Source organism: Podarcis liolepis (assembly GCF_965112155.1).
Source record: "Podarcis liolepis genome assembly, chromosome: 2".
In the NCBI taxonomy this organism is placed as follows: domain Eukaryota; kingdom Metazoa; phylum Chordata; class Lepidosauria; order Squamata; family Lacertidae; genus Podarcis; species Podarcis liolepis.
Genome location: NC_139555.1, coordinates 113170355 through 113194745, shown reverse-complemented (window position 1 = coordinate 113194745; position 24391 = coordinate 113170355). Strand labels below are relative to the sequence as shown.

The 24391-nt window shown below is 48.1% G+C and overlaps 2 protein-coding genes across 2 annotated transcripts in view; one reads left to right on the top strand and one right to left on the bottom strand.

Moving 5' to 3' along the window:
• The window catches only part of ABHD16A (abhydrolase domain containing 16A, phospholipase), a 41481-nt gene extending 37391 nt beyond the window's left edge, over positions 1–4090 (bottom strand). Inside the window, exon 1 of the mRNA XM_083492516.1 lies at positions 3790–4090. Coding sequence (XP_083348642.1) covers positions 3790–3921 — 132 coding nt within the window. The 5' untranslated portion in view covers positions 3922–4090. The remainder of the gene's footprint in view (positions 1–3789) is intronic.
• Positions 4091–5600: 1510 nt separating this feature from the next.
• Positions 5601–24060, top strand: LOC310701852 (lymphocyte antigen 6 complex locus protein G6f-like). The gene is made up of 6 exons (XM_083493302.1): positions 5601–6092; positions 9106–9366; positions 11412–11735; positions 16557–16695; positions 18627–18664; positions 23393–24060. Exons 1-6 carry the CDS (start codon positions 5984–5986, stop codon positions 23443–23445), a joined length of 924 nt encoding a protein of 307 aa, XP_083349428.1. The 5' UTR covers positions 5601–5983; the 3' UTR covers positions 23446–24060.
• Positions 24061–24391: the final 331 nt, after the last annotated feature.

Below are 24391 nucleotides of genomic sequence, written 5' to 3'. Positions count from 1 at the left end.
TTGCCAGCAATGGGATGGTGCAATGCTGCAGCGGCCAAGGATCAAGGCAGGTGAGTAAGCTGTTGTTGCAGCCTTAAAGAAAGTGCAAAGCCTTCTCTTCTAAATGATAAGGGATTAAGCTCATGCACGCTGCCCTTTGCTCCCTGGCGGAAAGGCGGGGCCCACATGTGATTAGTAGCTCTTCCTCTACGAAGCTTGATTTTTACGGATGCAGAGCGCAAGTTTCTTCGTCTTCAGTGCTCCCTTGCTGGGGAGAGGCTGGAGAGCTCAGAGTTTCTCAAAATTCAATAAGCACTAAGCTCACTTTGTTGGGCTGCATCCAACAAAGTCCTTGCACACGCAGAACAATTTCTGTGAGCACAGCAGAACTTCCCCTCCCTCTCCTGGCAAACCTCCCCCCCCCAAAAAAAACCTGCTCTAGGTTTCCAGCCAACCTATCAGAGCAGATTTGAGGGCGCCGTGGGGGTGAGGAGAGAAGGCAGGAAGCACAAAGTGATGTATTGCGATTCTGCATTTCTGGGAAGCTGCAAGGCACGAGAATTGCACAATACAGGCGAGGGTGAAAAGTGAAACAGAAAGCAGCGACTCTAGAAATAAGTACGTCTTCCTTGGTATTGTGATGACTCAATATATTTTAGTGGCTAGATTAACTGTTTGGTACACAGCGCTGAAGATGTTGGTTGTTCTCCACCTGCCACCATTTTTATTTATTACCTCTGTGTGGAGGGAGTCCCACAACTTAGGGGCTGCCAGAGAGAAAGTCTTATCTTAGGCCAAAGCCACAAGTTTCTGAAGGTGCTGGAGCAACTAGCAGGGTCTCCTCTGTTGATCTTAACACCTGAGGAGTTCTGTAGGGGAGGAGGTGGTCTTTTAGATAATCTGGGATCTAAGTTGTTTAGAGCTTTAAACACTGCATGAGCACCTTAAACTGGAAACCAGTATAGCTCTTTTAAAACACGGGTTGTGCAAGATCCATAATGGAACCTCAGCCAGTAATTTGGCCGCTACGTTTTGGATCAGCAGTAATTTCTGAGCCATCTTTAAGGGTAGCTCCACACAGAGCCAAGTGCAACAATCCAATCTGGAAGTTACCAGAGCATGGAATACTGGGGCCAAGTAATTTCTGTCTAAAAGGGGCTGTGGCCTGCGAACCAGCCAGAGATGGAAAGACATTACTAGTCACTGCCACCTGAGCGTCCACTAAGGTAAAGTAAAGGGACCCCTGACCATTAGGTCCAGTCGTGGCCGACTCTGGGGTTGCGGCGCTCATCTCGCTTTACTGGCCAAGGGAGCTGGCATACAGCGTCATGTGGCCAGCATGACTAAGCCACTTCTGGTGAACCAGAGCAGCGCACGGAAACGGCGTTTACCTTCCCACCACATTTATCTACTTGCACTTTGACGTGCTTTCGAACTGCTAGGTTGGCAGGAGCAGGCACCGAGCAACGGGAGCTCACCCCGTCGTGGGGATTCGAACTGCGGACCTTCTGATCAGCAAGACCTAGGCTCTGTGGTTTAACCCACAGCGCCACCTGCGTCCCACTGAGCGTCCAGTGAAAAGTGCCACATCTAGGGGTACCCCTCAGCGACCGACCTGCTCCTTCCCGGGAAGGGCAACCCTGTCCAGAACAGGCAATCTCCCCACCTCTCTGACTTGAAAACTCGGGACATGGAACACAGACATATTCACAGGATTCAGCTTCTATTTATTGGCCTGCATCCGGCCTAACACCACCTCCAAGCATTGGTCTAGTTTCTAAACTCTCTCTACCAATTCAGTCACCCAGGATCCTGCTTAGCTTCAACAAGGTGGTGGCCTTATGTGCCTTCAGATGAGGCTCTGGTTCCTGACCACTGGCCGTGCTGGCTGCGGATGATGGGATTTGGGAGTCTAACATCTGGAAGGATGCAGGTTAGGCCCTCCTGACGCAGGGCCCCGTACAAAACTCAAGTCAAAAGCAAAATGGCCACTAAGGCGCAGCTTTTGGAAGATGCGGCCTCGCAGCCATGCGTGCCAGGAAGAATATAGGCGAAAGTTAAGTCAGCCTTGGAAACAAAAATATCTGCTTATCCCACTAGACAAGGCAGTGGTGATGTACACAAGGACGCTGCAGATAACAAGAAATATTGAGCAACCTGATTCTCCCATTTCCCATGCTGCAAGCTGTGTGTGTGTTGCTAGCATGTAACCGATACAGCCTTTTCCTCCCAACAGGTTTGCCCAGAGAGGCATCAGTAATGAACTAGGACAGTGATTTCCAAACAGGAATCCTGGGGTTTCATGGAAGCTAATCAAGGGACTGTAACTTTGCATGTAAAAGGTTCAGTGCTGGCATCTTCAGATGGCGCTGGGCAATGCTACTGCCTGAAACCTTGGACTGTGTTTGCTACGAAGTGTGGACTGGCTTTTGTCAACCTGGTGCCCTCCATATATTTGGGGATGCAATTCCCATCAGCGCCCCCCTAGCACCACTGGCTGAGTCAGATGAGCCAATGGTTTTAACTAAGTACAGTGGTACCTCGGGTTAAGTACTTGATTCGTTCCGGAGGTCTGTTCTTAACCTGAAACTGTTCTTAACCTGAAGCACCACTTTAGCTAATGGGGCCTCCTGCTGCTGCCGCGCCGCCGGAGCACGATTTCTGTTCTCATCCTGAAGCACTATTTCTGGGTTAGTGGAGTCTGTAACCTGAAGCGTATGTAACCCAAGGTACCACTATATAGGGCAGCTTTCTATATTCCTAACCTGTCTGATCTTTGGGAATCTTCCTCACTGACCTGGCTCCAGGTACCCCATCTTCTGAATCTGGGCAGATGGGGACGGTGGTGGCAGCCTGCCTACAGAACACCCTCTCTTTTAAAGATATTGGAAAGGAACCATCTTCAAAGGGTTGCAGATGCCAAGTGCATTAACTCTCTTAAGATACTGGAAATGCACCAACTTTGAAAGGTTGCAGGGGCCAAGTGCATACACTTCAATTTCCCCAGGCCAGGCATTTGGCGTTGACTCCCCTTCCAGCTCGCTGACTGCTTCAAACTGCTGTTAGTTTTGCTTTTATTCTCTCTGCTTTTCCTTTCTTAAATTTTAAAATATTGCTTCCATTTGTTTCTTATAAATGAGAGGTGCATTGAGGGATTTCACACAGAAATACGAGGCTTATCTTTTTTAAAGTTAGAGAAACAGATTCTCACCAGGCAGATATTCATCAGGGGCAGCCTACTCTATCCCAACAGTGCCTTGTCAAAAAAAGTTACACCTGTTGGATCTTTGCAATGCAACGGTAAGGATATTGTGGCAATGCTAATTTTGAACGGGGGAGGGGAAACAGAAGAGGAAGTCTTGTACAAAAGGATGCAACATTCCAGCTATGTATTGTTCTCCATTCCTCCTTCAAGGCTAGTCACTGTTTTGGAAAACATCCTCAAGGCCGGAATAATCCATCCTCACCCCCGTGTTTTATGATGGCCTCATCCCAGAAAGGTGGCCCCAGACTCTCAGTAATGACACTGTCCACGATGGGCGTGTGCCATGTTTAAATAAGGGGCTCAGTAATTGGATTTTTTCATACCTCTTCCCCCACTCCCCCCCCCGCAATCCTAATGGTATCGCCCACTGGTATCCCGGACTCTCCATGAGACTCAGGCTGCTCTATGCTGACATCAAGGAAAGCGGGGCAATGCCCACCCCCTTAAGAGTAATGGTTTCGCCCCCAACCCTATGTAAGTAAAGGGCGACGAGGGAGATACCAAGTCTCCGAAAGGGGGGGGGAGAAGAGTTGATTAAAGCTCACCCAAGACGGTTCTAGCGGGGCCTGCGACGTGTCTTCTGCCTCGGCCCTGAGGCGACGGGGTCTGATGGGGTCCCGGTCCCGGTAGACCCGGTACAGCCGTGGGCCCAGAACGCAGCTCAGCAGCTTCGCCATCTTGGGACGGACCTGAAGCCAAAACGGCACCGGCAGGGAGAGGGTGGGGAGGAGCTACATTTCCGGGTTTCGTACAGGAAGGGAACCGGGACAAAAGACTTCTGGTTCGCCCCCCCCCCCCCCGCTTTCTTCCCAGAACGAGATTCCGGCGCCTGCTCTTCCCTTCTGCCTTCTAGGGCCGCTAACGCAAGGCGGCGTCCGCGTCGCTCTAGCCCTTAAAGGAACCGCAGCCCTATTTTGCTGGAGAATAAATCCTGTTGAGTTTAGTGGGATTCAGTTCCAACTCTGCTGAGGATGTTTAGGCATACAGTCCAGTCCCAACCTTATTTACACAAATATTATTATTGTTGTTGTTATGATTATTATTATCAGTGCTTTTTTCGGGGGGGACACAGGGGTACGCATACCCCTAAACATTTTGTGACTCTTTGTGCTTTTGTCCATTTACTGTATTTATTGCTCCTGATTTGAGCTATAAAATGGTGATTTTATTGAGTCAAAATGAGAGTACCCCTGAACATTTTTTTAAAGAAAAAAGGCACTTATTATTGTTGTTGTTGTTATTATTATTATTATTATTATTATTATTATTATTATTATTATTACACTGGATAGAAATCAAGGCATGGATGTAACCAGGATTTGTGTGTTTTTTTAAAATATAATTTATATTAACAGGCCAGTCAAATCACATTATTTCCAGTTCTGTCCAGATAGTCTCTTTGTTACTTTCCTCATCTTCTTGTTGTTATCATATATTCCTTTCTTTGCGATCTCTGATAATCTTCACAAGCGGGTTGGAAATAATTAACCAGGATTTGTGTTGTGGGGGAGGGGGGAGAACTCACTTAAGTATTTTTTATTGAAAAATCTTAAGAACTGCTAAAACATAGGAAAAGCTATCATTTTTTTTAATCAAACATTGGTAGAATTAAAACTATTTGTATTAAAATCACACAAATAATTACAATAGAAACAGCATAGTAGCAGCCCTCTCACGAAAAGCAGTCGGTCCCCCCCCCCAAGCCTGTTGGAACAAGAAGATAGTCACCCGCCAGTGGAAGGAGGGCAAGGAGGGAGCCAGGCTAGCTTCTCCAGGGAGGGAGTTCCACAGTCTGGGAGCTACCACTGAGAAGACCCTGTCCTGCGTCCCCACCGAGCATGTCTGTGAGGGTGGCAGGACTGAGAGAAGGCCCTCTCCCCTGAAGATCTCAAAGCATAGACAGATTTATATGAGGGAATGTGGTCTTTCAGATAGTTTGGCATAAGCTCTGTGATTTTAGCAGGACTTACTTCCGAAATAAATAGTTTTTGCAGCATAAGAAGTGCTTTCCTCCTTCCCCCTCCCCAGTCAATAAATCCCACTTCTTTCTAATCACAGTCACAACAACCTTTCGAGGTAGGTTAGGCTGCCTCAAGGTCACCAGTAATCTTTATGGTGAGTGAGGAACCTTGGGCTTCCATGTCCTAAAAGGTAAAGGGACCCCTGACCATTAGGTCCAGTCATGACCGTCTCTGGGGTTGCAACGCTCATCTCGCTTTATTGGCCGAGGGAGCCGGCGTACAGCTTCCAGGTCATGTTGCCAGCATGACTTAAGGCGCTTCTGGCGAACCAGAGCAGCACACGGAAACACCGTTTACCTTCCCGCCAGAGTGGTACCTATTTATCTACTTGCACTTTGACGTGCTTTCGAACTGCTAGGTTGGCAGTCCCATGTCCTAGTCGAATACTGAACTGTAGCACCATTCTGGCTTCCAAACAAGCAGGACTCCTTGCACAGGACATTTGATGGTCTTTCTTTATATATCCTCTCCCTCTTGCTACTTCCGTCTTCCACACTACAAACAAATTCATGCCCTTATAGATAAGCCATCCTCCCAGTGCCCTCAGGGTATGTCGGATGTAGATATGACTTGATGCCTGTATTCTTTGCCTTCCTTTGATGCCTCAGCAGTTTATGGTTGAAAGAAATAAAATAAATGCAGCATATGAGTCAACAAAACACCACAGTAAGAACCCAGAAGGAGAGCCCTGCTAGAAGAGATCATTCTGCTGCCTGCAATGTCCAGCCAGAAGCATCTCCCCTCCAAAATGGATGGCGGCTCTCAAAATTTCAAGGCGGCCCTTGCTGCTCTGGCTGCAATCTTCTTACGGCTTGGCGGTGCTGAACGTAAGATTCCTCTCCCCACCCGCTTTCTGAATTGCATTTGTTTTGGTAATGGCGTTGATGAAAACCCATGAATCTAGACCTAGAAGTGATGGGCTGGTTTGCATATGTTTGGGACTGGAGGGGGTGGAGGCGGCGCCAGGCAGCTCTGCTGGGGAGAGGTCAGAAGCAGCTTACTGGGTGTGGTGGGGGTACTGCCATATCTTCCTGGCAGGTGGGCCGCTGTTGCTCACTGGGAGGGGAGAGGCATGGTGCAAGCACGCTAGCAGGAGACCAGATTGCATACCCTCCAACATTTTTCTGATGAAAATAGAAGCGTCCTGTTCCATCATCGGATGTGGATGGTGCTGTGGGTTAAACCACAGAGCCTAGGGCTTGCTGATCAGAAGGTTGGCGGTTCGAATCCCCGTGACAGGGTGAGCTCCTGCTGCTCGGTCCATGCTCCTGCCAACCTAGCAGTTCGAAAGCACGTCAAAGTGCAAGTAGATAAATAGGTACCACTCCGGCGGGAAGGTAAACAGCGTTTCCGTGCGCTGCTCTGGTTCACCAGAAGTGGCTTAGTCATGCTGGCCACATGACTGGAAGCTGTACGCCGGCTTCCTCGGCCAATAAAGCGAGATGAGCGCTGCAACCCCAGAGTTGGTCACGAATGGACCTAATGGTCAGGGGTCCCTTTACCTTTATTCCATCATCATCATCATAATAAATGTATTATTTATACCCTGCCAATCTGGCTGGGTTGTCCCAGCCACTCTGAGCAGCTTCCAACATACAGTGGTACCTTGGTACTCAAATGGCTTGGCTCCTGAACAAATTGGCCCTCGAACGCTGGAAACCTGGAAGTGAATGTTCCACTTTGCGAACATTTTTTGGAAGACAAACATCCGACGCAGCTTCCGCGGCTTCCAATTGAGTGCAGGACGCTCTTCCAGCCAATTGGAAGCCGTGCCTTGGTTTTCAAACTGTTTCGGGAATCGAACGGACTCCCAGAACAAATTAAGTTCAAGAACCAAGGTACCACTGTATATAAAAACGCAATAAAACATCAAACATTTAAAAACAACCCTATACAGGGCTGCCTTCAGGTGTCTTCTAAAGGTTGTAGAGTTACTCATCTCCTTGGCTAGGTTTGTGTGTGTATGTGTGCGTGTGTGTTTACAACTCCATACCCTCCAACATTTCTCCGATGAAAATAGGGATGTCCTAAGGAAAAGCGGAACATTCCAGGATCAAATCAGAAACCAGGACAGCTTCTGTAAATCCTGGACAGTAGGAGCTCTTGGAAGGTCTGGGATTGGCTCTGCTGGTGTGTCGCACCATGCTGACCTCCCCACCTGCGGGAAGCTAGCACAGCAGCAATTGCCCGCCTGGCAAGACACTTCTGGGAAAGGACTGTTAAGACTGCGGAAAAAAGGGAGGTGGACACACACACACACTTCCAAAACCTGAAGAGCTGCTGGGTGGAAAAGGGCAAATACCTGCTCTCTGCTGCCCTTGGAAGGCAGGACTTGACCTAAGGTTGCAGGAGAGAAGGTTTAAGCTGAGCAGTAGGAGAAACTCTTTAAGGCTAGGAAAAAATTGGCAACGGGAGCAGTTTGTTAGACGTCTTCAAGGAGAGGCTGCTGCGAATGCTCTAACTTTGAATTTGCCCAGAGGAACCCTTCCAACTCAATGATAACTGGTTGTATAATTTGAAGGAATTATTCGTAAGATGGCTGAGACTCACCCTGGGGACCACACTGGGCAAATGGCCTTCCATATTTCTCCACATTATTTTCAGTTGGCCGGAGGGTGTGGGAGGAACATGTTGCCAAATGTTCTCAAAGCAGGCGGAATGGGAGGGAGTTTTTTCTCCAACGGTTCTTGGGAAGGCAAGGGGGTGGGAATATTCTCTGAAAAATTCTCTCAGTTTGAATGATTTGGCTCTGTAATACTGAACAAAACACTGTTGCTAGAGCATAGTTGTGGATGTTGGAGGTGACAAGGTCAATGAGGAGGGCTGTAATGAGTGGAGGCCAAGCCCATGACAACCTTAAAATCGGTTGGGAGCCACAGTGTCGGCTGAAATTCTCCACTCGTGGAAGGACGTCTCACTTAACATTGTCCAGAGAAGGGGCTGAGATTCTCTAACGACTCAGGGGGAGCCTGACCAAAAAATTAAATTTTAAGAGAATGTCTTGTTCCGCCCTACCCAAACCCAATGGTATGACTCCAAACAATGCAATTCTGGGCTGCATCAATAGGAGTATAGCATCTAGATCAAGGGAAGTAATAGTGCCACTGTATTCTGCTCTGGTCAGACCTCACCTGGAGTACTGTGTCCAGTTCTGGGCACCACAATTCAAGAAGGACACTGACAAACTGGAACGTGTCCAGAGGAGGGCAACCAAAATGGTCAAAGGCCTGGAAACGATGCCTTATGAGGAACGGCTAAGGGAGCTGGGCATGTTTAGCCTGGAGAAGAGGAGGTGAAGGGGTGATATGATAGCCATGTTCAAATATAGAAAAGGATGTCACATAGAGGAGGGAGAAAGGTTGCTTTCTGCTGCTCCAGAGAAGCGGACAAGGAGCAATGGATCCAAACTACAAGAAAGAAGATTCCACCTAAACATTCGGAAGAACTTCCTGACAGTAAGAGCTGTTTGACAGTGGAATTTGCTGCCAAGGAGTGTGGTGGAGTCTCCTACTTTGGAGGTCTTTAAGCAGAGGCTTGACAATCATATGTCAGGAGTGCTCTGATGGTGTTTCCTGCTTGGCAGGGGGTTGGACTCGATGGCCCTTGTGGTCTCTTCCAACTCTATGATTCTATGATTCTTCTGTTTCTAATGTTAGATATGGCACTGCCAGTTGTGGGGTTACCAATGGCGTGTCTTCCAGATGTGTTGGACTGAAGACTCCCAAAATCCTTTGTTGTTGGCCATTTTGGGTGATGTGAGCTGTGTTCCAAAATATTTGAGGTGTCTCTCTTGTGTCTCCTAACCTTCTGGGGCCTAACAAAGCCTTCTCTCCCCACAAGTGATATATGCAGAGAAAGGCTCTTTGCTGGAGCTGCCATGTCCTGGCAAACGTGGGGAAGTATCCTGGTACCTTCAGCAAAGCGGACCCACCCTTCTCTTTTCCAAGCGGGAAAACAGCCCCGTGACTCGTCTCCCAGAGGCCTGGGATCGCCTCAGCGTGCTTCCAAATGACTCCCTTCAGTTTAGCAATGTGACGGACAGCGATCAAGGCAGATATTGGTGCAGCTCGGTCAATTATTACGACCTGGTGGTCACCACAGGTGAGTGGACCAGGGTTAAATGAGACTGAAAACGCACTTAGGGTCCCTGCCATACCTGTTACTGTTTTCCTAATATGTGGAGTGTTAAGTTGTGGGTGAACATATCAGACGACACAGCGATTCTTCAAACAGCTCTTGTTTATTCACAGGCCAGAACAGAACTGAACTGAAGGGTTCAGCCAGCCTGCTTTATATAGAGCTCCACCAGAACGCAACAGTAACCATTTTCTGTAACTATCCAATCACTGAACGTCACTTTCAATCCCTTATTTGCATATGTGGACCTGAGTGAAAACTAACTACAGTATCCGCCTGCTGGCCCAGTCTGAGAACTTCAGTACATAAAATGGAGCACTTATGACTTTTGTTTCTCTTATGGAAAAATAATAAAATCCATTTAAACTGACGAATCCCCAGCTCCTATCTTATTCTGAGCCCTTTCTATAGGGCCGTAAGACTGTAGTTCAGTTCAATCTGTGGCATCTCCAGGCAGGACTGGGGAAAATCCTTGTCTGAAATCCAGGAGTGCCGCTGCCATTCAGCAAGGCCGGTCCAAGACATTTTTCTGCCTGAAGCAAATGACAAGATGGTGCCTCCCCTCCTCCTTAAACGTACAGAAGCCTACCAGGCTGGAAGTTAAATCTTACTTCGAAACTGGACACAGGGCATTGTCCTCTGCCCAGGGGTGCCAAGTTGAATAAAATAAAAAAATATGGGGCGGGGCGGGGGAGTAAGGTAATGCCCACTCCACATAATCAGCCACAAGATTCAGTATGTTGTTGTTGTTGTTCAGTTGTTTAGTCGTGTCCAACTCTTCGTGACCCCATGGACCTGAGCACGCCAGGCACTCCTGTTTTCCACTGCCTCCCACAGTTTGGTCAAACTCATGCTGGTAGCTTCAAGAACACTGTCCAACCATCTCGTCCTCTGTCGTCCCCTTCTCCTTGTCCCTTCCATCTTTCCCAACATCAGGGTCTTTTCCAGGGAGTCTTCTCTTCTCGTGAGGTGGCCAAACTACTGGAGCCTCAGCTTCACGATCTGTCCTTCCAGTGAGCATTCAGGGCTGATTTCCTTCAGAATGGATAGGTTGGATCTTCTTGCAGTCCATGGGACTCTCAAGAGTCTCCTCCAGCACCATAATTCAAAAGCATCAATTCTTCGGCGATCAGCCTTCTTTATGGCCCAGCTCTCTCTCTTTCCCCCCACCATAAATTTTTATTAATTTCCCAACAAAATTATACAATTTTATCGAAATTTTAACAAATTAATTCTTTTGGGACTTCCTTCAGCTTCTCTGGCAATCATCCATATTTATTCTTCAGTACGCATTCCCTTCGTTGTATTGCCATTTGTCTTCCCTCCCCCTTCTATTTCTTTTTAACAATACATCTTAACTTTTACAGTGCTTCTTGAAACCCCACTAGCGTTGTTTGCATATCACATACATTTTTCAGATATTCTACAAACTTTCCCCAGTCTTCGATGAACTTTTGGTTTCACACGTATCTAATTTTCCCAGTTAGTTTATCCAGTTCCGCATAGTCTGTCAGTTTCATTCTCCATTCTTGTATCGTCCTTGTATATAAATATTTTATTGGGTGTGAGTTGGCTCCTATGCCTCTGCCACACCTGAGGGCAGCATGATAGCTCTGGAGGGGGGTGGGCAGAGCAGGAAAAGTGGCACAACAACGCTCTCTGCTCTGCACCTCTCAGCATCTGCCGCCTGAGGCGGCTGCCCCGCTCTGTCTCATCATAGGGCCGGCTCTGGCAGTCAGTGTAGGTGATGCTCAACCAGATGGACTGATGGTTTGACTCGTTATAAGGCCGCTTCCTACGTTCCCTGTTCCCAATAACCGCTGCCATTGGTGGGATAATGAGTTGGCTAGGCCAGCCCTACCCTGGCGGACCCTCCTGTCTCTGAATCAGCGAGTCCTGGATCCCTGGCAATGAAGAGAAAGGCACTAAACCCATCCCACCTCCTGCCCCGGTCCCAAATGCTTCTTGAATTGAACATGGCACATCAGAGATGCTTCTTTCCCATCCAGGCACTAAGCGGATGGTAGAGAGCAGACGGTCTGATCTCGTGTGCTATGTCCTGAGCTGCTCTGTCTCGAGCAAGGAATTAGGCGATAATGTGGTGAGCTGGTGGGAAGGCAAGAAGGCTCTCCAGCAAGGCGAGAAGGAGAGAGACTACAGCATCTTCAAAGGTCACAGAGCATCTCAGCTCCACATTTGCTTGAGGGAAGGGAAGGAGACCAAAGAGAGAAGACTGAAGTGCAGCTTTGCTGGGAAGCAGGAGATCACCTTCCGTTTGACGGGGAGGGAACAGGATTCGTGCGGCTGCTGCGGTTGGCTGCCCTCTCCTCCAGGTAAGGGGCTTTCTAGGTATTTGGGCTACTTTGCAGGGAATCTGCTCTCTAGGGAGGGGGTAGCTAAAGTTCTGAGATATTGATGACTGTATGCATATTTTTGAAAGGGCTGTGGAATCATTAACCGAGGGGAGGGAAACACAGAGCCTCATTTCACGCTAGTTTGAAAACACACCTAAGTCTGTGTACAGACAACACAGAAAGTAGCTGCTGCTTTAGGCGATGTTATCGCACAAAGGTGCGTACAGTCGCAATCCGCTGTGTACAAAAGCGCCCTGTGAAGAAATTACTCCTGTGTGTTTCAAAGGCTACATGTCTGCACGCCTGTAGATTGCAATATGTTATTGTTGCAATAACAGCAGGTGGCGCTGTTGTCTAAACCACTGAGCCTCTTGGGCTTGCCGATCAGAAGGTCGGCGGTTTGAATCTGCGTGACGGGGTGAACACCCGTTGCTTGGTCCCTGCTCCTGCCAACCTAGCAGTTCGAAAGGAGTGCAAGTAGATAAATAGGTACCATTGCAGCGGGAAGGTAAATGGTGTTTCTGTGTGCTCTGGCTTCCGTCACGGTGTCTCGTTGCACCAGAAGTGGTTTACTCATGCTGGCCACATGACCCAGAAAGCTGTGTGTGGACAAACACCAGCTCCCTAGGGCTGAAAGCGAGATGAGCACCGCAACCCCATAGTCGCCTTTGACTGGACTTAACCATCCAGACATCCTTTACCTTTACCTTTTACCTTTATTGGTGCAATAATAGGCTGCTTGCACATCTTACATTTAAAGCAGATTTCCACACACCCCAGAGAATGTTGGGAACTGTAGTTTTTTAAGGATGCTGAGAAATACAGCTTTGTGAGGGGTAAACTACTGTTCGCAGGATTCTTGGGGTAGGAATGTGCTTTAAATATAGGTGACTCTCAACTTGGGCGGGGGTTGCGTTCTGGGGTTATGATACGATACGATACGATACAATATCTTTGTTGTCGTTATCCCATACAGAACAATGAAATTTAAAAAATCTACATAAAACGTTCAAAACCCGCTAAAAACTCTGAAACCCCATTTTAAAATACAATATACTATAGAGACTCCTTATGCTGCGTTTAGAACCAGAATTGCATTTGCGTAGAAACTGTTTCTCAGGCAGCTAGTCCTCGTCTTTATAACCCTGTACCTTCTTCCAGAAGGCAGAAGCTGAAAGAGATCATTTCCGGGGTGCGCACTATCCTGCACTATGTCTGCAGCTTTCTTATGGCACCTGGAAGCATAGATTTGATCCAAGGTGGGAAGAGTGCACCCAATTATTCTCTCCACAGTCTTTACGACCCTGGACAGCATTGTTTTCCCCCTGACCGTGCAGCTCCCAAACCACACACACAGACCATAAGCTAATACACTCTCCACAGTACAATGGTAAAATGCCATCAACAGGTCCTTTGAGACATTGTTTTTCTGGAGGATTCCGGAGGTTAGCATGTAAAGCAAAAATTGTTTGTATTCAGTGGTGGGTGGGATTGCAAAGGTCTTTTCCCCTGGACGCTCACTCACTTTCTGAACCCTTTTACTTTTTATTTTTTTGCCAAGTGCATGAAGCTGCATGTGCACAAGTTAAATGTGCATAAGTTGCAAGTTACCTGCACTTTGTGTGTATGTAGCCATCTTGCATTCGGTTAGATTTATTCCAGACCATCCACACACAATTCTGCTTTGTTAGTTCTGCAGTGTTCTGCTAGTAGCGTTACTTATGGTGCCATTGCCATCTAGAGGTGCGCTTTTGAATTACAGCACAACAAAATGGGACAAAACAAAACAAAACCAAACCTCTGGAATGTTCGTGATATGAAAAGTTAATGGGATTTTATCAGGAAAGTGCGTGGAACATGCAACCAACTGGAAACAGCTGTGTGTCTGTCCCAAAACCTTTGCAGATGCAAGCTGTAGTGAGAGCAGGATAATATAGAACTACTTCAAAACTACCATGAGCACAAATCACCATTAATGCACAATAAAAAAGACATCCAGATGCAATGCTTGAATAGTGTCCCCCAGTATTGCATCAGCTGGTCAACACTGTATTGTTTAATAGTACCGGTATTTTGGAAAGGATCCCCTAGTTCAGTGACAGATCAGCTGCTTTGCATGCAGAAGGTCCCAGGTTTAGTCACCAGATAGGAATAGGACTGTCCCCTGCCTGAAACCTGCTGCTGCCAGCCAGTGTAGACAGTACTAAGCTAAGTGGACCAATGCTCTAACTTGGTGTAAGGTAAGGTTACCAGATTTTTTTTCAATGAATCCGGGGACACTTTAATTAATTAATTAACTAATTACTACACGTTCGGGGCGTTGATGCTGCAGCGATAGCGGTGGCAGAGGGGTTGCTGCCGCCTTGACCTCAACTACCACGTTTCCCCTTCCTCCGAGGCTTCTATCTCCTTTCTCCAGGAGCCTGGGCAGCCCCAGGCTCTTTGATGGTGATGGTGGTGGGGAAGCGGTGCACGGTGGGTCAGGCATGGAAGGTGGAGGAGTGCGGTGAGACTCAAGAAGCACGATGCCTCCCTTCCCATCAAAGCAGCCCCAATCCCATTCCTGCTTGCATGCAAGCAGGAGGGGGGCGGGAATCACTCAGCTGAGAAGGGAGGCTTTCCGTTGCCTAACTGAGAGGTCCCTGCCCTCTCCTGCTTACACGCAAGCAGGAGGGGGCACGGATCGCTCAGCTGGGAAGGGAGGCTTCCCGTTGCCTAACTGAGAGATCCCTGCCCTCTCCTGCTTACACGCAAGCTCTGATAAGCAGCGTGAAGCCTGCCTTCACAGCTGAGAGATCCCCGCTCCATTCCTGCTTGCACGCAAGTAGGAGTTGGGAGGCTGCTCCAAAGGGCAGCATGAAGCCCCCCTTCACAGCTCAGTTGCTGGGGTCAGGGAAGGTGGAGGCAGCCCGGAAGCTGCATCTTCGAGCCCCTGCACCACCATCATATGGGGACTTCCGAGCAGCTCCTGAAGCCAGCCAGAGCCAACTGCTCCGGGCTGCTGAGACTGCTGCTGCTGCGTTTCCCAGGGACATTAGATGAAATCTGGGGACATTCTGGGGATGGAATTTGTCTGGGGACTTATCTGCAAATCCGGGGAATGTCCCCGGGAAACGGGGACGTCTGGTAACCCTAGTGTAAGGCAGCTTCCTACGCTGTTCCCTGCTCGATGTCATATACTGGCTGGGTAAAGAGGATTGATGGGAGGCATCAGCTGGGGAACCCCCTGGGGAAGAAGTCTCAGAGCCAGAGTGTCAGGGAAAGGCCTGAAGCAGAGGATTGGGGAATGCATGCTCAGGCAGATCAGCTCCCCTCAGAAGAGGGGCTGGGGGGAGGGAGAGACTCACCCCCCTTGTTTCCAGCAGTCTCAGAAGCAGAGGGAGACACAGACACAGACCAGATTAGACAGGAGTTGCCTAGCTACGAGATAATGACAAGAGAAATAAAAGGGAGGGCACAGATAGCAGAGACCTTATTCGAGACTGTGCAGGACCCTCCCTCTCCACAAACTAGGAGAATCAAACATATGAGAGAACAAAGAGTGCAGAGAGGAGGAGGAGGAACTTCCTGTTGGTGAACAGGATGTTGCGGAAGATGGAAGGGGGAAGAATTGGAGTAGCCAACTGCTCTCCTTGTGGAGGGAAGTGGATTTTTGCTTGTGGCCTGATGCCTGAATAAAAAGGACTGTAAAATATAAACTGCTCGTTAATTCTTATCTGTGAAGTTACCGAAGGGGGAGCCAGACTCTCCATGCATGACACAGAGGCTTGGTGGTGGGACAACAGTGAGCGGTCAGAAGGGGAAGACTGGGAGGCAGAGATGTGGGAAGCTGAAAAGGTAACAGGGTTTAGTGAGCAGGGAGAGTCTGTGGCAGAGAGCAGCCCAGAATCAGAGGCAGAAGCGGAGGCTGGTGAGGAAGGGGGCAGAGAGGCAGAGTGGTGAAGAAGCCAAGGAATCTCCCCCTCCTGCTGTGACAAGCTCATCTTCCCCCTGGTGTCTCAGGACCAGAAGAGGCGTGAAGTGGGAGGAACAACGAGAGAGAAGATGAAGGAGTCTCAGGTTGCTGGGGAAGGACCCAGGAGAGGAGCCGTAGAGAGCAGTGGGAAGGTGGGGACATTCACTCCCTACTGGGAAGAGTTGCTGAGATCCCAAGGCCTGCACTGTTCTGGTTTCTTTGAATAAAGAGTTAACTTCTCAGGCACTGGGCGTTTTATCGCTGACCTGATCCTGACACTCTAGTACAGTGGTACCTCAGGTTAAGTACTTAATTTGTTCTGGAGGTCCGTTCTTAACCTGAAACTATTCTTAACCTGAGGTACCACTTTAGCTAATGGGGCCTCCTGCTGCCACTGTGCGATTTCTGTTCTCACCCTGAGGTAAAGTTCTTAACTCGAGGGACTATTTCTGGGTTAGCAGTCTGATTGGTCCTAGAACAATAGGATTCAGAATGCAGCAGTCTGATTGGTCCTAGAACAATGCAGCAGTATGATTGGTTGGCAGGAACCACCCAATCCTGCTCCAGATAGAAGTGAATCCACAACCTGATTGGCTTACAGTAGAATTCCGGGATTAGCCAATCATGTGCAGCCCATTGTGTAAATAATGTATATAAAGCAGATACTGTGAGGGGACTTTCATTCATTCCATATTCACTATGAGCTGAATAAAGAGCATGAAATCACTTTGCGACTCTGAGTATATTTCACAACATTTTGGGAATCAAAAGGTTGGAAACCTTCTCTGGTGCACTGTGGGGGAGAAGCTGGAGCTAGGATTTCACGGTCTTGTTCTCTCCTGTAGGAAAAGTAAAAGGTTCCTTAACGCCTCCATGTCCAGAAAGTGAAGGAAATGGGGGCACCTGGATCCCGCTGGCAGTTTGTGTCACGCTGCAGTCTGTAATCATATTCGTGCTGGGATTGCTGCTATGGAGAAGCTGTCGGTAAGTGGAGAATTGTCCTGACCAGGCTGGTGAACATCAAGAGGAAGGGAAGAAGGGAAGACCTTGGATCGAGGTCGTAGGGAGTTGTTGTTGGTCAGAAAAGATGGTACAGAGCTAGGAAACCAAGCAGGGCTGGTTTCAAAGAGTCCTCGTTGCGTTCAATACAAACGAAACTTTTCCCGAGCTGCATTAAGTCCTGTAGAACTAGTTCTGCTTATTCCCAACACGGTCGGTTTGAGCCAGGAACAGTCAGCTGCGGAGAGTGGCTACTGGCCAGCACCTGGGACGTCACCACCTCTGCAAAGCGTTGGTGGCATTTGTGTGTTTTGAGTGCACAGGTGAAGAGTGGGTGTGTAAACAGGTAAGTGTCCTCGTCTTGGTTTATTAACGGTAATTCCCCCCTCCTCAAGGCAAATAGCTGGTCTGAAGGACCCAGCGAGGAGCAAGATTGCGAGCTGACTCAGGGAACTTGCATGAAATGTAAGAAAGAAAAGGATTTTTTTAAAAAATGAAACTGTCACACCAAATCTCTGTGGCTACCACATTTGGAAAAAGCATATATGGGCCTGATCACAGCATCTCAAAAAGGGAATTGCAGAGTTGGGAAAGGGGCAGAAAAAGCCGGACAAAGTGATCCAGGGGCTGGAGCAGGAAGGAGGAAAAGGCACAAATGTTGCTCCTATTCAGTGGTAGGCGGGGCTGGAGGCAAAAATGGGCATCTCAAGAAATGTACATTTTACCACAGTAGGCTAGTTGATGTCCTCACCCCAGCACCCCACGGTGGCCTCCACTGAAAGAGGGAAGAGGCCTCACCCGAGTTCAAGGGAGCATCCCAGCCACTTGGGGTTCGAATCAGGACTGGTGAGGGGGGTGGCAGCCTAGGGAGAGTGCTGAGGGCCACACAGAAAGGCCTGCAATCAGCTTCTGGGCCACAGCTTTCCAGTCCCTATTGGACACTAGACACAGGCCACTTCAACCCACACCCTGCATTTAACACACATTTATTTATTTTTGTTTAAAAAAATAAATAATTTTCGGTTACAAAAAATCCAATATGTGCCATATTATATTAATACCAAACAGCAATACCAATTCAAATACAAATCAATCACATAGCCAATTATAAATTTTGTGTGGCTTCCAACGTGTTGTACGTCAAGGTCAGATTCCCTTTAAATCTGCCTCCAGACTATCGCTCAAACCAAATACAATCCATTATTGATAAAAACCCTTATACCACAGCTACAATAATTAACTTCAGTTTGCATTAACACATATAGTAGTTTGTAAGTTCGCAAATGAAGTTCTCCTTTCTTCTTCCTGTGTGAGGTTTTAATTTCCACCGTTCCTTTAATTCTTCATAAAATATTATGTCCATATTAATTACAGTGGTACCTCAGGTTAAGTACTTAATTCATTCCGGAGGTCCGTTCTTAACCTGAAACTGTTCTTAACCTGAAGCACCACTTTAGCTAATGGGGCCTCCCGCTGCCGCCGTGCAATTTCTGTTCTCATCCTGAAGCAGAGTTATTAACCCGAGGTACTATTTCTGCGTTAGTGAAGTCTGTAACCTGAAGTGTCTGTAACCCGAGGTACCACCGCAAATGTGTTTTTAATGCATAGCTGTCAACTTTTCCCTTTTCTTGCGAGGAATCCTATTTGGAATAAGGGAATTTCCCTTTTAAAAAAGAGAAATGTTGACAGCTATTTTTTAATGTATGGCGAGCACGAGACCTATGTGACTGTTAGGATTTTTATCTATCCGAGCTGCTCCAGCTAGTGGTTCTATGTTTTGTGTAGATCATGTGAGTGTCTGAGTGAACGTGAGACAGGAAGTCTGAGTACTGTTGGAAGTTGCCCTGCTGGCCAGCGGGTGACACCGGACGGCAACTTGCATTTCTGTTTTCAGTCTTTCCCATCTCTCCTTGCAGCGAGAAGCACCCAGCCCACCTTGAGCAGCTCAGGAAAGGTACGTGCTTGGAGGTTCCCTGGCTTCTGTGCCTATATTCAGGGATGCTTCAACATCTGAAGGCAGGGGAGTTTTTAACGTTTGACATTTATTGTGCTTTTGTTTTTAATTCTTTATTGAAAAGTAAAAAGTGCAAAATTACAAGTGCGCAGAGTAAGACACAAATAAGAAGCAGCACCAAGAAATAGTACCCATTTGGAAAACAAAACAAAACAGGAAAAAATATATTTTGTGGACATTACAATATGTTATTTTAGTTATAGTGTTTGTAATATTTTGCTGGGCAGCCTGGCACAGTGTCTGGGACAACCCGATCAGATGGTTGGCATATACCCTATGTTTCGCTCCATAAGACGCACCAGACCACAAGATGCACCTAGTTTTTGGAGGAGGAAAACAAGAAAAAAAAATTCTGAATCTCACAAGCCAGAACAGCAAGAGGGATCGCTGCGCAGTAAAAGCGGCGATCCCTTTTGCTGTTCTGGCTTCTGTGATAGCTGCGCAGCCTGCATTCGCTCCATAAGACGCATACACATTCCCCCTTACTTTTTAGGAGGGAAAAAGTGAGTCTTATAGAGCAAAAAATATGGTACCATACTTTTCCATGTACAGTGGTACCTCTGGATGCGAATGGGATCCATTCTGGAGCCCCGTTTGCATCCTGAAATGAACGCAACCCACGTCCGTGCGTCTGCGCATGCATGGGTTGCGATTCGCCGCTTCCACGCATGTGCGTGATGTCATTTTGACCGTTTGCACATGCGGCAAAACCTGGAAGTAATGTGGAGCAGAACCTGAAAATATTCTTCCCGAAGCTACTTCAACCCGAGGTATGACTGTATAAGACGAGGGTTTTTTAAATTAAAAAATAATGTTAAGAATTGGGGGTCGCCTTATACAGTGGTGCCCCGCAAGACGAATGCCCCGCAAGACGAAAAACTCGCTAGACGAAAGGGTTTTCCGTTTTTGCGTTGCTTCGCTAGACGAATTTCCCTATGGGCTTGCTTCGCAAGACGAAAACGTCTTGCACTTTTTTTTTAAAGCCGCTTGAAGAGGCGCAGTTGCGACGGACCGTGCTTCGCAAGACGAAAAAAATCGCAAGACGAAAAGACTTGCGGAACGAATTCTTTTCGTCTTGCGAGGCACCACTGTACCCAGATAGTGTATAGGGTGTGTGTGATTTGTTGCTGCTGCAAACTGGAGATTGTCAGCGGCTACTGGGCGTGTTATTGGTGGTTGTGGCAAGGGCTGTTGTTGATTGGCTGTCACCGCGGCAATTGGGTGGGCGATTGGCGGCTTCTGCCAGCGAGGGGACAGATGATAGGTGGCTTTTGCGACATGTGCTAGTGGCAGCATATGTCAGTCAGGTGAGCAATTTTTGGCAACCCCCCCCAAAAAGCTCCAGAATGTCTGGGCCACCCCCCCCGGTATAAAAAGCTGAACAACTCTGGGCCATCTCCCCCCATTCTCTTAATTTAAGGTAAAGGTAAAGGGACCCCTGACCATTAGGTCCAGTCGTGACCGACTCTGGGGTTGCGGCGCTCATCTCGCTTTATTGGCCGAGGGAGCCAGCGTACAGCTTCCGGGTCATGTGGCCAGCAGGACTAAGCCGCTCCTGGCAAACCAGAGCAGCACACGGAAGCGGCATTTACCTTCCTGCCGGAGTGGTACCTATTTATCTACTTGCGCTTTGACGTGCTTTCGAACTGCTAGGTTGGCAGGAGCAGGAACCGAGCAATGGGAGCTCACCCCGTCGTGGGGATTCGAACCACCGACCTTCTGAGTCCTAGGCTCCGTGGTTTTAACCCACAGTGCCACCTGCATCCCTTCTCTTAATTTGGAGTCCCCCAAAATAGGGGGCGTCTTATACATGGGGGTGTGTTATACATGGAAAAATACGGTAAACATTATTGTTGTTGTTGTTATTATTATTATTTGGGGTGGAAAGTGCAAAGGAAAGTGTGGCTGGTAATGCAGCTGGAGCAAGGAATTCTGGGTTGGCTAGGGGAGAGTTCTAGGGAGTTGGAGCAGGGAGGGTTGTGGGTTGACCCTCAAGTACAAGGCCTGCTTATCTTTGGCCTAATTGCGTCTTGGCATGGACATCAAAAACCTTCTAGCCTCGGCCAGGACGATTCACTTCACATACCTCTGTCTCTGCCGGGTTGGATTGCAGCCATGAGCAGCCTTACGCTCGTGTAAGCGCTGTGGATCTGGGCCCATAACCCTGTTGCTGGGATGCTGCTGGGAGACAGGGGCAATTGGCAGGCCCACAGCTGGCTCCAGCCACTGGCCGGCAGCCGGGCAAAACTCTGGTTCTCAGAATAGCATCAAAACTGCGACTCAAGCCTCAGAAACCTTGAGAGACTGAGCACACAATCCAGCAGAGATAAGAACTCTTTGCAGCGGAAGTAGCGGACAGAAACACGTGTAAGCATATTTACAGCATTTATTCAGCAGCAGGACAAAGGGAAAACATGTCTTCTTCCCTCCGTGTCCAAGCAAAACAGCAGCATTGCAAAAGCAATATACAACGGAAGTTCCCAGCAGATTGTGCTGGAAGTAAACAGACATGTGACATACAACAACTCCACATACAGTGGTACCTTGGGTTACATATGCTTCAGGTTACATACACTTCAGGTTACAGACTCCGCTAACCCAGAAATAGTGCTTCAGGTTAAGAACTTTGCTTCAGGATGAGAACAGAAATTGTGCTACGGCGGCACGGCAGCAGTAGGAGGCCCCATTAGCTAAAGTGGTGCTTCAGGTTAAGAACAGTGTCAGGTTGAGTATGGACCTCCGGAACGAATTAAATACTTAACCCGAGGTACCACTGTATCTGTTCCTCTTAAGGTGGAGCGGAACATCAATATCCTAACAGTCCAATGGTAGGATGGGAGACAGAGGAATTTTAGCCTCTGGGTTGTGTAGGGAGCTCCTTCGATGAACATGCTTATTGTTTCACTCATTTCCAAATGTGGTATGCCAGCCCTGGGGTACTGCCAAATCCCAGTGTTTGTTGAGTCGAAGATCCTGGCTTCATTCCTTTGCGTCTGCAGGTAGGACTGGCAGAGACTGCCTGCTTGAAACCCTGTAGAGGAACTGCCAGTCAGGGTAGACAGTCCTGCTCTAGATGGACCAAATTGTCCGACTCGGTTTCCCATGCTCCACTGCTACATGCGGGAGTCCTGCTTCTTCTGCTAAAGAGTGGGGGGGAAAGAAGTATCGGGTGCCATAATTTTGTGTTCCAATAGGTGGGAGTGTTTGGCAAGTCAGACCAACTATGCACAAATAACTGATGAGGTGGTAAAATTGTCCCTGCACTGTGCTGTGTGTCAGATTGCAGACAGGGGCATGCATGCATGCATAAATAAATAAATAAATCGCAGCACATACAGAACTAAAAATAGTGAGAGGTTATCCTAGAAACAGTTTTCCTCAAGTCTGTTTATTTTTTAAGTGAGAGAGCTACGCAGTCCCCCACTTCCCTCTGAATTGGCCCAGCCCTGTTCAGAAACTGTATCTGCTTTCTGTGTGAACTAGACTCAAGCATAGGTAAAGGTAAAGGGACCCCTAACCGTTAGGTCCAGTCACAGACGACTCTGGGGTTGCGGCGCTCATCTCGCTTTACTGGCTGAGGGAGCCGGCGTACAGCTACCGGGTCATGTGGCCAGCATGACTAAGCCGCTTCTGGCAAACCAGAGCAGTGCACGGAAACGCCGTTTACCTTCTCGCTGGGGTGGTACTTATTTATCTACTTGCACTTTGTCGTGCTTTTGAACTGCTAGGTTGGCAGGAGCTGGGACCGAGCAACGGGAGCTCACCCCGTTGTGGGGATTCGAACCGCCGACCTTCTGATCGGCAAGTCCTAGGCTGTGGTTTAACCCACAGCGCCACCCGCGTCCCTAGACTCAAGCATACTTCATACTTTTCAAGCACACGGCTTCTTCCCCCAAAGAATCCTGGGAACTGTAATTTGTCAAGGGTACTGAGATTTGTAGCTTGGAACTATACAGTTCCCAGGATTCTTTGGGGGAAGTCATGCGGTTTGAATACGTGGTGTGGATCTGCATGCCTGGGGTAGGATAATAGTTTATTGTTTCTGTGTCTGCCTGTGAGCCACACTGCGTGTTTCGTTAGAGGGTTTTTGAGAGCAGAAATGTTTTAGTTTCTGTGTCTCTGTGAGTTCTACAATTCCATCGCACAGCGGATGTGAAATTTGTGATCAGAATTCAGCACTGAGAGAAACATCAGAGAAACGCTTTCTTTTTCTTTTCAAAACAGAAGCATATAATAGCTGATTATCCCTCCCCCAAATTCTGAGCTGACTACAGTGTTACCTCAGGTTAAGAACTTATTTCGTTCTGGAGGTCCGTTCTTAACCTGAAACTGTTCTTAACCTGAAGCACCACTTTAGCTAATGGGGCCTCCTGCTGCCGCCGTGCGATTTCTGTTCTCATCCTGAGGTAAAGTTCTTAACCCGAGGTACTATTTCTGAGTTAGAGGAGTCTGTAACCTGAAGCATCTGTAGCCTGAAGCATCTGTAACCCGAGGTACCACTGTAAGGCATTTTGCAAACTAAGCAAACACAACCAATTGCATAATTGATTCTGGCTGTGGCATACAGCCCTTGTTTTGATATAATTATTTTGTGTGGGATTTTGATTGTGAAGCCCAGCGTGTACACAGGTGAAAAACAGAATGACTCATCCCTCTGTCATTTCACAGATGTTTCCAAGTTGGACGGCACATCACAAGTCTATGTGAATGTCAGGACCTGATGAGAGATGCCTGCTGTGACGACGGAAAGCCTTTGGTTCCCAATGAGTGAGCCAACCGTGGACCACACCCAGTGAAGCTTGTATGCTGTTATGACCCTCCGGCATTAACTTTTTCCAGGCATCTGATTTTATCTGTCCTTCCAGGGAAGACTTTCCACCTTGCCAAACCTTCCCTAGATTTCTGCATAATGCTCGTAGATGGAAGGATCAGGCACAGAAAGCAATTCTCCCTGCAAGCAATCTTATTATCTGTGTCCATTTTTCAATTAAAGCAGTTTCCTGCCTGGTCTCATGTCGAATATTTGGGCAGGCCATCCTTTCAGCATCAGGATTTGGGGAGCGGTTGTACTGTTAACAGTTAGGGCTTAGCCAAACTTATCTTTTGCCTCGCTCCTTCCAGACACAGGTGTGCACTTTGAAGCTCTGTGTCTGAGCTCCGCTTTTTCCTTTTTGCTCAACGAAAACCTGCTATTTACTCTTGAATCAGAGCAAACTGTAATGTGCGGAAAACCAGAAATTGCCGTTGTTGCGCTTCAACCTTAAAAAGTGGGTTTTTGTGGGAAAAGATCTGGGGGGTGGGGTGGAGCTCAGACACAGAGCTTTAAAAATGCCTGGGGGAAAACAGGGTGGGGGGAGGAAAGTGTGGAAAGGCACCCTGCTTATGCGTGGTGTACTGGTTAAGAGCGGTGGACTCGTAATCTGGTGAACTGGGTTCGCGTCTCCGCTCCTCCACATGCAGCTGCTGGGTGACCTTGGGCCAGTCACACTTCTCTGAAGTCTCTCAGCCCCACTCACCTCACAGAGTGTTTGTTGTGGGGGAGGAAGGGAAAGGAGATTGTTAGCCGCTTTGAGACTCCTTAAGGGGAGTGAAAGGTGGAATATCAAGTCCAAACTCCTCCTCCTCCTCCTCCTCCTCCTCCTCTTCTTCTTCTTCTTCTTCTTCTTC

What these genes read in the sequence shown, in the direction of transcription:
- LOC310701852 (XM_083493302.1), top strand. Translation starts at nt 5,984, where the DNA reads ATGTCCAGCCAGAAGCATCTCCCCTCCAAAATGGATGGCGGCTCTCAA. An exon ending in CGACCTGGTGGTCACCACAG is followed by an intron (nt 9,367 to 11,411) that starts GTGAGTGGACCA and finishes TTTCCCATCCAG; the next exon opens with GCACTAAGCGGATGGTAGAG. An exon ending in CTGCTATGGAGAAGCTGTCG is followed by an intron (nt 16,696 to 18,626) that starts GTAAGTGGAGAA and finishes CTCTCCTTGCAG; the next exon opens with CGAGAAGCACCCAGCCCACC.